This window comes from Pollachius pollachius, assembly GCF_949987615.1.
Source record: "Pollachius pollachius genome assembly, chromosome: 8".
In the NCBI taxonomy this organism is placed as follows: Eukaryota; Metazoa; Chordata; class Actinopteri; order Gadiformes; family Gadidae; genus Pollachius; species Pollachius pollachius.
This window is the reverse complement of record NC_136941.1, coordinates 4,909,482-4,923,312: the sequence shown is the minus strand read 5'-3', so window position 1 is coordinate 4,923,312 and position 13,831 is coordinate 4,909,482. Positions and strand designations below refer to the sequence as shown.

At 43.2% G+C, this 13,831-nt stretch overlaps 1 protein-coding gene across 4 annotated transcripts in view; it reads right to left on the bottom strand.

Annotated features, from left to right (window-relative positions):
- Positions 1-91: 91 nt before the first annotated feature.
- Positions 92-13,831, bottom strand: part of plxnb3 (plexin B3) — a 46,759-nt gene continuing 33,019 nt past the window's right edge. For all 4 annotated transcript variants that reach the window (XM_079740712.1, XM_079740711.1, XM_079740713.1 and 1 more), the window contains 15 exons: positions 13,653-13,831; positions 10,819-10,997; positions 10,632-10,698; positions 9,115-9,261; positions 8,636-8,716; positions 7,851-7,929; positions 7,639-7,742; positions 7,335-7,422; positions 7,028-7,182; positions 6,068-6,228; positions 4,456-4,603; positions 3,919-3,983; positions 3,687-3,762; positions 3,047-3,121; positions 92-2,696 (listed from right to left, as the gene is read on the bottom strand). The exon at positions 13,653-13,831 is cut by the window's right edge and continues 36 nt beyond it. In XM_079740712.1, coding sequence (XP_079596838.1) covers positions 2,592-2,696; positions 3,047-3,121; positions 3,687-3,762; positions 3,919-3,983; positions 4,456-4,603; positions 6,068-6,228; positions 7,028-7,182; positions 7,335-7,422; positions 7,639-7,742; positions 7,851-7,929; positions 8,636-8,716; positions 9,115-9,261; positions 10,632-10,698; positions 10,819-10,997; positions 13,653-13,831 — 1,709 coding nt within the window. In that variant the 3' untranslated portion in view covers positions 92-2,591. The remainder of the gene's footprint in view (positions 2,697-3,046; positions 3,122-3,686; positions 3,763-3,918; positions 3,984-4,455; positions 4,604-6,067; positions 6,229-7,027; positions 7,183-7,334; positions 7,423-7,638; positions 7,743-7,850; positions 7,930-8,635; positions 8,717-9,114; positions 9,262-10,631; positions 10,699-10,818; positions 10,998-13,652) is intronic.

Sequence of the window (13,831 nt, the reverse complement as noted above, 5' to 3'; positions counted from 1 at the left end):
AATCCAGTCTGTAATCTAGATTATATTTGTAATCTAGATTACATTTATAATCTAGAGGACGATTCAAAACAGACAAAGAGGGAGATTTTAAAATTAGAATTTTATTCATTTGATCTTCGAATTGTAAACAAGAAAAAAGAGAAACATATTCAAACGTTTATTCTTACTATACAACAGCTATTTACAATATCCACACCATGCTAGCAAGCTTTACACAATTACCATAAAAAACACTGAGCTGTTCAAGGCAAATGACATTAAAAAAGTGTTCCCTTGTAAAACATTAAATAAAAAAATGGCCTTCTGACTGGAGAAGGACTGAATAATCTATCTCCATGCAGTCTTTACAGCCCCCCCCCCCCCTTCTCTCTCTCTCTCTCTCTCTCTCTCTCTCTCTCTCTCTCTCAATCCAACCCCCCTCTCTCTCTGTATCTCTCTCTTACTGGTATACATACTGGTGTGTACTACAGTATTTATGTACTGGAATCTACTACAGTTACAGTATATACAAACTGGTATATACTACTGTCATCTATTTGATCCAAAAGGGAAAATAAATATTGATAGCAACATAATGTTGATCATGCAAACAGAGAACGGCTTAACAACAGGAAGATATCAAGATGCTGTCCGGTAGGACCTCTTTATATAGGATATAGGGGCCGAGATCCTACCATTACATCGCTCTATAGTGTAAGATATAGAGTAATATCGTTATACTATATAGCCATATTGAGGTCAGATCTCTTCCTCTATATCGCTTTATAGTATAACGATATAGAGTTATATCGTTATACTAGAATATACAGTTATATATTCATGAAGGTATAGAGTTATATCTTTAAACTACAGGCAGGTAAAGAATGTGCAGGTAAAGTATTGGAAGTTAGAAGTAGAACACAGGAAGTAGAAAACCGTAAGTAGAACAGAGGAAGTAGGAAACAGGAAGTATAACACAGGAAGTAGGAAACCGTAAGTAGAACACAGGAAGTAGAACACAGGAATTGGAATCCATAAAGCTCAACGCACAAAATTAGTTCACCCCAGTTTACACATCCATCCACCCAAACACCCACCCCCACCCCACACACACACACACACACACACACACACACACACACACACACACACACACACACACACACACACACACACACACACACAAACACACACACACACACACACACACACACAGTCTGGATGAGAGGGACATAATTGCAGTTCACAGCGTACAGGCTGACAGATCTACAGGCAGGAAGACAGACAGGCGGTCAGGCAGAATACTGAAAATTCAGTAATGAGTTGGTAATGAAAGAAAAAGGCACATGTGTGATTTCCTAAGAATAAATAATTTACACGCAATCATTTACTCTCCTTTCTCACATTGAGTTGGGGGCCTACCTCCTTACTAGCGTATTGCTAAATGTTCCCTTTTGTCTGGAGATTTTTCACACGTCAGCAAACATTGTCATAATATACTGGAGCTATCTCCAGCCCTAACCTTAAAAATAACAGTCAAAGTCTACTATCTTAGAAAACTGTCCAACTTTGCTTTCATAGAAAACTGTCAGTCTACGATCTTAGAAAACTGTCAAATTCTATGATCTTAGAAAAATGTCCAAGTCTACAATCTTAGAAAACTGTCCAAGTCTGCGATCTTAGAAAACTGTCCAAGTCCACGATCTTAGAAAAATGTCGAAATCTACGATCATAGAAAACTGTTCAAGTCTAAGATCTTAGAAAACTGTCCAAGTCTACGATCTTAGAAAACATGACCCTACAACAAGGACTTCTGGGAATTTTTCACGGCAGCCCTGACTTCGATTCGATTGTCTCAAGTCAATGAAATATATAAACTACTAGTCTGCTAGTCTACTAGTAGTACGGAATCTGAATAAACTGCAGTGCTCTAGCAGTATTCAATGAGTGGTACCTTAAAAAACTTGTGTAGACTTCTATATTTTTAGCAAGGGTAATACGAATTAATACTCTAGAATAGTATTTCAGTAGTACGTTGTAGTGGCAGTAGCATTTCTGGAGTACTTCATTGTAGTACTAGTATCTCAGTAGTACGTAGTATTGGCAGTAGTATTTCTGGAGTAAATCCCATTAGCACTAGTATTTTAGAAGTACTAAGTAGTAACACTACAAGTATTTCAGGAGAACGTAGTAGAAGTGCTAACATTTTAGTAATAAGTAGTTGTAGTAGTAGTCGTAGTAATTGTACTAGATTCAGGAGTACGTAGTATTAGTACTACCATTTTTGTAGTAAGTAGTAGTAGTAATTATACTCGTATTTATGGAGCAAGTAGTGGTGGTACTAGTATTTTAGTAGTAAGTAGTAGTCTTAGTGTTTCAGGATTATGTAGTAATGGAAGTAGTTCAGGAGTATGTCGTTATAATACTAGCAATCCCCCTTCCTCACAGAAAATAACAGATTTGAATTGGTTGTTTGTTGACCAATCAGAATTATTTTCCTGTCTGTTGAGGGTCAGAATTCAACCTTGGTGAAGGTCACCCAATGTTATCAGAAGAACCTTAGCAGGCTGATCAGTGGTCAGAGGTCAGTGACCTTGTTTTCAGTAGGCTAATCATAGGTCAGTGACCTTGTTCTCCAGTAGGGCTGCGACCTGCTGTAGTCTGTAGGCTAGCTGCATCTTCTGACCTCCGCTGTCCTCATCAAGAGAGGACATCACCTAGAGAACAGAAATATAGATTAAAAAAAACTGTAGAGGACTTCATCCGTACGGATTAATATATGAATATACTTATATATTATTCTACATGTATATTAAAGGAGCACTTTATAAAACTAGTGCCATCTAGCAGTGAAGGGCAGATTTCAACCAACATTATCAAAATATATATATATACATTCATAAACACAACCAAACCCATATATATATCTATATATAGATATATATAGATATTATATACAACATATAGTACACGATCACCTAAGGTGCACCTTACATAGTACCTGGTCGTAGTATTTATTTATAGTATATAGTACCCGGTCGTAGTATTTATTTATAGTATAGAGTACCTGGTCGTAGTATTTATTGATGTACTTGTAGAGTTCATGAAGCGCCACAAGACTGCTCATCTCCGACGCAAAACTCTGGAGGTGAGGGAAGAAACAGACAGGTAGAGAGAGACAGGAAGAAACAGACAGGTAGAGAGACATGGACAGACAGACAGGTAGAGAGAGACAGGGAGAGACAGACAGGTAAAGAGAGACAGGGAGAGAGGGACAGGAAGAGAGAGACAGGGAGAGACAGACAGGTAGAGAGAGACAGGGAGACAGACAGGTAGAGAGAGACAGGGAGAGACAGACAGGTAGAGAGAGACAGGGAGAGATAGACAGGTAGAGAGAGACAGGGAGAGACAGATAGGTAGAGAGAGACAGACAGGTAGAGAGAGACAGGGAGAGAGGGACAGGAAGAGAGAGGGACAGGGGGGGAGAGACCGGTAGAGAGAGACAGGTAGAGAGCGGCAGGTAGATAAAGACAGGGGAAGACAGACAGGTAGAGTGAGACCTTTACATTAAACATTATTACATCTGTAAAGCCCATGATAAGCCCATTGTAAAGACAGGCAGTGCTGCCCTCTCCATTAGATGTGCTGCTATGTGTGCATGCTTGTGTGTGTTTGTGTGTGTGCGGATGTGTGTGTGTGTGTCTTACCCCTGATAGTTCTGTGAGGGTGGAGTTCATCTCTTGGTAACAGCCAGAAGCTGCACTGTGAATGTCGCTGTAATAACTACACACACACACACATACACACACACACACACGTTAGTATATTGGTAACTGGTATAGAACCCTTCATATACATTAACAAAAATATATTACAGACAGACAGACAGACAGACAGACAGACAGACAGACAGACAGACAGACAGACAGACAGACTCACCGCTCCACCATTTGTTTGTATCGGGGGATTTCCCGCGCGTAGAGCAGCTTATTAACCGGGGAATCCTGAAAACCAAACACACTTTGGTTACAATCTACTCATTATCTACTAATACAACCGATCTATTACTACAGTGGATCTATTCATTATAGATCTATCACTACAATACATCGCTTCATTATATATATTACTATAATATATATATTCATTTTTGATATATAAGCACAAAAGATCTATTCATTATAGATATATTACTACAATAGATGTGTTCATTATAGATACATTACTACAATATATCTATTCATTATAGATATATTAGTACAATAGATATATTCATTATAGATCTATTACTACAATATATCTACTTATTATAGGTCTATACTTTTTTTATATTTGATCATCTATGATTATCTATTAATTTATTTATAGTGCTGTATATTAGGACAGACAGACAGTATATAGAGAGACAGACAGTATACAGAGCGACAGACAGACAGTATATAAACAGACAGACAGTATGCAGAGGGACAGACGTACCCGGCCCACTTTGTGCTCGGACGTTGTGCAGGAGTCTATGAACGTCTGGGCGATGACAGACAGGACGGCGTCGATGCTGTCTGTCACCTGGACGTCGAACACGAACTGGGGGTTCTTCAGGATGTTAACCCAGAACCTCAGAGGAAGACTGGGACACAAGACCATCAGTAACCTAGCCTTATCTTAACCCTAACCCCTTATGTTAACCCAGAACCTCAGAGGAAGACTGGGACACAGGACCATCAGTAACCTAGCCTTATCTTAACCCTAACCCCTTATGTTAACCCAGAACCTCAGAGGAAGACTGGGACACAAGACCATCAGTAACCTAGCCTTATCTTAACCCTAACCCCTTATCTTAACCCTAACCCCTTATGTTAACCAAGAACCTCAGAGGAAGACTGGGACACAAGACCATCAGTAACCTAGCCTTATCTTAACCCTAACCCCTTATCTTAACCCTAACCCCTTATCTTAACCCTAACCCCTTATCCTAACCCTTGCCCTGACCTTAATCCAGAACCTCAGAGGAAGACTGGGAAACAAGACCGTCAGTGACCTACCCTTATCTTAACCCTAACCCTTACCCTGACCTTAATCCAGAACCTCAGAGGAAGACTGGGAAACAAGACCGTCAGTGACCTACCCTTATCTTAACCCTAACCCCTTATCCTAACCCTTACCCTGACCTTAAGCCAGAACCTCAGAGGAAGACTGGTAAACAAGACCGTCAGTGACCTACCCTTATCTTAACCCTAACACTAACACTTATCCTAACCCTTATCTTAACCCCTATCCTAACCCTAGCCCTTATCTTAACCCAGAACCTCAGAGGAAGACTGGCACACAAGACCATCAGTGACCTAGCCTTATCTTAACCCTTATATTAACCCTAACCCTTATCCTAACCCTTATCCTGACCCTGACACAGAACCTCAGAGTTAGACTGGGACAGTCAGTAACCTAGCCTTATCCATACCCTTTTCTTAAGCCTTATCCTAACCCTTATCCTAACCCTAACCCTAACCCTTATCCTGACCCTGGCCCCCATCTCCCAACCCTGACCTGCTAGGTCTGGTACCTGTTGGTCTTCTAGACCTAACCCTGGCCTCCTAGCTGGTCTGGTACCTGTTGGTCTTTTAGACCTGACCCTGACCTCCTAGCTGGTCTGTTACCTGCTGGTCTTCTAGACCTAACCCTGGCCTCCTAGCTGGTCTGGTACCTCCTGGTCTTCTAGACCTAACTCTGACCTCCTAGCTGGTCTGTTACCTGTTGGTCTTCTAGACCTGACCTCCTAGCTGGTCTGTTACCTGCTGGTCTTCTAGACCTAACCCTGACCTCCTAGCTGGTCTGCTCCCTGCTGGTCTTCTAGACCTAACCCTGACCTCCTAGGTCTGGTACCTGCTGGTCTTCTAGACCTAACCCTGACCTCCTAGCTGGTCTGTTACCTGCTGGTCTTCTAGACCTGGCCTCCTAGCTGGTCTGTTACCTGCTGGTCTTCTAGACCTGGCCTCCTAGCTGGTCTGTTACCTGCTGGTCTTCTAGACCTGGCCTCCTAGCTGGTCTGTTACCTGCTGGTCTTCTAGACCTGGCCTCCTAGCTGGTCTGTTACCTGTTGGTCTTCCAGATGTGGACCGTCTCCGGGTCGTCGATGGCGTGCTTCTCTGCCATGTCATCCAGGAAGTCAAAGAAGAAGCGAACGGCGATGGGTGGCGGCCGCTTGGTGTTCAGTATCGCAACAAACACATCGTCGACAAACTTCTGCAGCGTTCCCTGCGGATGGAAACAGAGCGTTTGCATTTGAAATAGTCAGCAGTCTAGAGCTGGTAGGGCTCAGGTGAGACTCAACCGACCAGGAGGTCCTGGGCAGGGTGAGGGTTAGGAGACGGGTGCATGTGCCTTCATAGAGAGCGTCTGGTATATCACAGGTGTGTGTGTGTGTGTGTACCTCCATAGAGAGATGTGTGTACCTTCATAGAGAGCAGCCTTGTATATCTCAGGTGTGTGTTTGTGTACCTCCATAGAGAGGTGTGTGTACCTTCATAGAGAGCGTCTGGTATATCTCAGGTGTGTGTGTGTGTGTGTGTGTGTGTCTGTGTGTGTGTGTGTTTACCTTCATAGAGAGGTGTGTGTGTACCTTCATGGAGAGCGTCCGGTATATCTCAGGTGTGTGTGTGTGTGTGTGTGTGTGTGTGTGTGTGTGTGTGTGTGTGTGTGTGTGTACCTTCATAGAGATGTGTGTGTGTGTACCTTCATAGAGAGCGTCCGGTATATCTCAGGTGCGTGTATGTGTGTGTGTGTGTGTGTGTGTGTGTGTGTTCGTGTGTGTGTGTGTGTACCTTCATAGAGAGGTGTGTGTGTGTACCTTCATGGAGAGCGTCCGGTATATCTCGTGTGTGTGTGTGTGTGTGTGTGTGTGTGTGTGTGTGTGTGTGTGTCTGTGTGTGTGTGTGTGTGTGTCTGTGTGTGTGTGTGTGTGTGTGTGTGTGTGTGTGTGTGTGTGTGTCTGTGTTTGTGTGTGTGTGTGTGTGTGTGTGTGTGTGTGTGTGTGTGTGTGTGTGTGTGTGTGTACCTTCATAGACAGCAGCCTGGTGAGGTAGATCTCCGGGATGGCCTTTGCCCTCTCCCTCTCCCTCATGCTGCTCCTCCTCGGTGCATCCGGCTCCTCGCTGCTCTTCACCAGGTGCCAGAGACGCACCTCCTCCTCCTCCTCCAGGATGGGCGTCTCTGCAGGAGTCACAGAGTTACACCTCCTCCTCCATCACCTCCTCTAACCGTACCACTCCCTGCACTCTGTGTGTTAACATGAGTACTGCAGTGTTAACAGTGTAGTATTAATACTATAAAGCAGTATGAATACCGTTTCAGGTGTTACTCACTCTCGGCGGTTTGGAAGACCTGGTGGACGCTCCCCTTGGTGGAGGCCTGGGAGGCGGGGATCAGGGCCACCGTGGCTCCGTCAGGGACCTGGAGGGGGAGCAGGAGCAGAGGAGGTGATGGAGGAGGTAATGGAGGAGGTGATGGAGGAGGAGATGAAGGAGGTGATAGATAGAAGAGGTGATGGAGGAGGAGATGGAGGAGGAGATGGAGGAGGAGATGGAGGAGATGGAGGAGGTGATAGATAGAAGAGGTGATGGAGGAGGTGATGGAGGAGGTGATGGAGGAGGTGATGGAGGAGGTTACCTTGTAGTGTTGAAGGGTGTTGAGTTTCTTCCAGCGACCTTGAACAATAGCGGTGACATCATCATCTGAGAGGGTCAGGTGACCTGCCTGGCCAGACCGCCACTCTGGAAATAATTAATAATAGGATGTAATGACAGTGAATTTGTAGTGACAGAACAGTTAATACAACGTAATGACATCAGTCATGGTATACAGAGCACCCTATACAGTACCTAGGTCCAGGGTATGGGCACTAGGTCTCTGGGAGAAGGCCGCGCCTTTATACGTCTGGTCCAGGATCTTCTCCTTCACCTGAGATAGACAGAGAGGTACACAGACAGACAGGTTACTACAGACAGAAAGCTAGACAGGCGGTCAGGTTACTCCAGACGAACAGGTTACTCAAGACACGCGGCCAAAAAGACAAGACGGGCAGACAAACATACAGACAGGCAGACAGGTAGACAGTCAGAAAGTAGGAACACAGACGAATAGACGGATAGGCAGACACACTGTCAGGCAAACAGACTGAATGTAGTCAGACAGGTAGACAGTTAGGCATACAGGCAGACAGACAGATAGACAGAAAGGAAGACAGACAGGTACCTGGGTGATGGTGTCAGTGTCCAACACTCTAACAGACAGACAAGTAGAGAGACAGACAGGTACCTGGGTGATGGTGTCAGTGTCCAACACTCTAACAGGACAGAGAGACAGACAAACAGGTAGAGAGACAGACAGGTACCTGGGTGATGATGGTGTCTGTGTCCTACATTCTAACAGACAGACAGACAGACAGGTACCTGGGTGATGCTGTCTGTGTCAAACACTCTAACAGACAGACAGACAGGCAGGTAGAGAGACAGACAGGTACCAGGGTGATGGTGTCTGTGTCCAACACTAGCAGACAGACAGACAGACAGGTACCTGTGTGATAGTGTCTGTGTCCAACACTCTAACAGACAGACAGACAGGTAGAGAGACAGAGAGAGAGACAGGTAGAGAGACAGACAGGTACCTGTGTGATGGTGTCTGTGTCCAACACTCTAACAGGACAGGGCTGGACGTCCTCATCATTCTTCACCAGCACAGAGAGAGTCTGGAAAATACACACACATGGAGGATATATAGTATATCTATAGTATATAGTAGTATAGTGGTACATATGTAGTATATATATAGTAAATAGTAGTATATATGGAGTATATATTGTATATATATAGTATACATGTAGCATATACTGGTATATAGTAGTATATATGGAGTATATATCTAGTATAAAGAAGTATACAGTAGTATATAGTAGTCTATAGTAGTATTCAGTAGTATACAGTAGTATTTATGTAGAATATAATAGTATTTAGTAGTATACAGTAGTATATCGGTAGTCGATGTCCTCTCTTTGGTATATATGTAATATATAGCAGTCTATAGTAGTATGCAGTAGTATGCAGTAGTATGCAGTAGTATGCAGCAGTGTACAGTAGTATACAGTACCATGGGGCGGTAGTCGATGTCCTCTCTCAGCAGGTGGCTGTCGTTCAGCGTGCGTTTGGCCCTCCCGGTCACGGCGTCCACCGGGCCCTTGTCCACCTGGTACTTTATGGCTCTGAAGAGCATGTAGAGGGGCTCCCCCGCCACCTCCTGCAGACACACGGGGAGAGACACCATCATACACCGTCACATCGTATCCCGTATACAGCTGTGAGGTCCAGATGATCAGAGAGCTGCTGAACCACACAGCTGTACCAAAGACGTAGACCACCCTCGCTGTGCTATATCACGACTTCATCAGATATAAACTATATCATGACCTCATCAGATATAAAATGACTATATCCTGATTCCTGACTTCATCATGATATCAACTATATCACGACTATATCATGATGTAAACTATATCATGACTATATCATGATGTAAACTATATCATGACTATATCATGATAAGGTTTATATCATGACTATATAATGATATAAACTATATCATGGTATTATAAATTATATCATGACTATATCATGATATCAACTACATCATGGTATTATCAATTATATCATGACTATATTATGATATCAACTACATCATGGTATTATAAATGATATCATGACTATATCATGTTATAAACTATATCATGACTATATCCTAACTATATCATGGTATAATTTATATCAGAGAAGACCTGTGTAATAAGTTATTACACGGGTCTTCTCAATGCCGTGGAACGCTCCGTTCACTTGCATGGGCCCTTCACAACTTCCGGCAGTGAAGTATATTTGATAATTCACTGTTGCTAAGTATAATTGACCGCTGTCAAGGAAAGTGGATTTTTTGCCATCTTTCGTTTCACTCCGCAAGTCCGGTAACTTATCAACCCCAGCGTCTTCGGTTGCTAAGCGACATCAACGTCTTTGGCAGATTATTTCTCTGCTGATCAACACTACGAATGCTGCTAACAAATAAATTGTGAAAAGTTTTTTTTTCGTTTTGGTAAGTAGACGTGTAATAAGCGGGATAATGTACAGAACGTCACCGGTCATTATCAAAAATAAGCCCCTCCATGGCGAAGCAAGACACCTCCGCTTCGCGTCGGTGTCTGGTTCACCCTGTCGGGGCTTAATTTCCCGAAAATGACCGGCGTTCAATACATTAACCCTTACGTATAAACTTTATCATGACTTTATCCTAACTATATCATGGTAAAAACTATATAATGACTATATCCTAACTATGTCATGGTATAAACTATATCATGACTATATCATGGTATAAACTATGTCATGACTATATGATGGTATAAACTATATCATGACTATATGATGGCATAAACTATATCCTGATATAAACTATATCATGACTTTATCCTCTGTATATAATGGTATAAACTGTATAATGACTATACCCTAACTATATCATGGTATAAACTATGTCATGACTATATCATGGTATAAACTATGTCATGACTATATGATGGTATAAACTATATCATGACTATAACCTGGTATTAAATAGCTCACCTTGAGGAAGGAGTAGAGACAGATTGACATCCAGTTGGTCAACATCTTCTCTACGACCGTCTCTGTCCTACACACACACACACACACACACACACACACACACACACATTGAGCAGAGGCTACTACGGTGATACTGTGTACACATGAACAGGGTACCGGCAGTGGGTGCTCTCAGTGGTTACCGTACCGTCGCAGCATGAGCTTGGGGTTCTTGGAGGCGTACTGCAGGACGAGGTGCTGTAGCAGGGTCTTCATCACCTCCGTGAAGTACTCCAGCTTGTCGTGGAGCGCCACGGTCAGCAGGCTGGCCACGTAGCCCCGGTCCCTCTGGGAGAAGCCCTGCTGGGCCTCCAGGGTGTGGATGAACTGCACACAGATGCAGTGTTGACATGTTATACACAGAATTATTACATATCAGGCCAATGGTATCGCTTTTCTTTTTTGTCATCACCACATTGTTGGACAATTTAGCAAATCAATCAAATAGGCTACCACCAGACTGCCGCCATCGGCAGCATTCGCCAAAACGACGACTTTCAGTGAAGAGAGAAGCCTAACTAGCAGCTACTCGAAAACAAATATGGAAACCACAGTCACAGAAAACTCTGTTGTTCCTTTATGGCGATCACCATTTTTCTGTCGGTCAGATATGGAAGAGAAGAGGGTGAAGGACTTGGGACCTGAATGTCCGGATTTAATGATCTCTCAGCAGACCACTGATCGTGGGAGAGCTTCTCCTCAAACATGCATGTGAATCGGAATTGGCTAGCTGGATGTCCAGCAGCTAATGCCTTTTTTTGTTTCCCCTGCCTGTTGTTTCAAAGTTCTGGCACTGAAATGTCGTGGACCACAACAGGGATGAAGGGCTTGAAACATTTCACTGAAAAATTTAAGAAACATGAATCCAGCCAGAATGAGCTCCTTGACTGTATGCTGTCTGTTGTGAAGGAACAGAACATCAAGAAGCCTATAAGTGCGATTTTCTGTCAATCCTGGCAGATGAGATGATGGATATCAGCACCCAGAACCAACTTGTGCTTGTGCTTCGCTACTTCGATGAAAGAAACACAGTGCAGGAAAGGTTATTTGAGTTCACCCCTCTGCAGTCAGCAAGAGCTGAGACCATTGCTACAGCACTGAGTGAGCTTCTTGCTGGAATCATTCCAAATGAACAGAAAGGTAAACTCATCTGCCAGGCATATGATGGAGCCAGTGCTATGAGGGGTGCCACTTCAGGTGTTCAGCGGAGAATTCAGGATGAGTACCAAAATGCCCACTACATCCACTGCTATGCACATCAATTAAACCTGATAATGCAACAGGCAACCTCTCACCTTTCTAAAGTGAAGAATTTTTTTTCTGACCTTGGTGGTTTTGCCAGTTTTTTTTTACAAGGTCTCCCAAGCGGACCAGTGTCCTTGATGAAACAGTGGCTCACAGACTGTCAACATCCAGCATCGTGAGATGGAACTTTCACAGCCGGGCGGTCAATACCGTGTTTGAACACAGAGAAGACCTAATTGCATGCTTTAGTAGGATTCGATCAACAATTGGCTCTGACGACAAAACCAACAAAGAAGCAGGAGGTCAGAAGCAGGAGGTTAGGCTACTGGAGGATCCTGACTTTAATTTCTTCCTTCAACTGTTCCATCCCATCATGCCCCATGTGGAATTCCTCTATGCCAAGCTCCACAACAAAAACACAGATGCAGTTCACATCAATGGATGCATTCAGCAGTTTCAACAGCAGATACAAAAAATAAGGTGTTAGCAGTGTTTCTATGATTATTATTATTATTATTATTATTATTATTATTATTATTATCTTCTATAATAGTCATAAATAGTAATAATAAGACTAATGAAAATATATTTTATTCACAGAGATTCGATTCACGCAATGGTGGCGGAGCAAAGCAGTGGCTCTGAGCCGCCATGCTCTCGGGGAAGAAGACCCCAGTCGGATTGCTGCAGAGGTGAGTCTGTGATATAGAAATGAGTTGTTGTCCATGACAATGCAGTCTTCTATATTACTCCTCAAAACATTAGAAACACCTTCTATTTTATGGGTTTTATTGTTTTTATTTTAATATTTCCACTTTAAGAATGTTGATATAATAGTTCATTTAGAACTATCACTATCATTTTCAGTTATTTATGGACAATTACCTGTCAGAGGTATTTTCAGAGACTGTCACACTACTACAAATTTTGATCACCACACCCACTGCAGAGGCTGAGAGGTGTTTTTCAACACTGAAGAGGATCAAAACCTTCCTCAGGAGCACCATGACTCAGGACAGGCTGAATGCCTTAGCCATCCTATCCATGGAGAAAAAACTTGTGATGGAGATGACCAACTTTCATCGGAAAGTCATTGACAAATTTACAAGTCAGAAAGATAGGAGGGCAACATTTCTTTACAAGTAGTGGACACTGGTCTAGTTTAAAGTGTAATTCCGGCGAAAATTGAACCCAGGGTCTTTGTTTCGGCAAGAGTATCTGGAGGGCTTATCGATGGGTTCACATGCCAAAACAAAGACCCTGGGTTCAATTTTCGCCGGAGTTACACTTCAACAATTGTTAATCATTTACCTACTTTTTAAATATATTCTGCCCCAAAACTGTGTGTTTTGTCCTGCATTATATTTTCATTAAATGTGCCTACTTTTTGAATCTATTCTGCCCCAAAACTCTTCATTTTCAATTTTGTGTGTTGTGTTCTGATTATGAGGTGCTATTTGACCCACAATATCAGAATAAAACCCATAGGTCAAATAGCAAGGTAGATCTGTACATGCAGTGTAAGCTTGTACAGGCCCTGCAAGTCAGGATGTGTAGGCTATGAATCTGAATGAATTTTTAGGTAGTGGCCATCCCCAAAATGCACCAGAGTACAGGAGATCACATCTACCAAATTCAAAGATTTCTGGTGGAGAACCCCCATACCCCCTGTGGCTGACTGCGCCCCACTCACAAATTTGCCGCCAAAGTATATAAGGTATAATATGTATCTAGTACCTTAATGAGGAAGGCCTTGTTGTTGAGCAGTTTGTGCAGCCCACTCAGCCCTTGCTCTACGGCCGCTCTGCGGGTCTCTGGGACGTCCAGCTTCTGGCTGAGCAGCGCCCCCTGCTGGCCGGGGAAGAAGACGCGCTGGGCGTAGCTCTGGAAGTCCAACAGGGGCAGGGAAGGCCCGC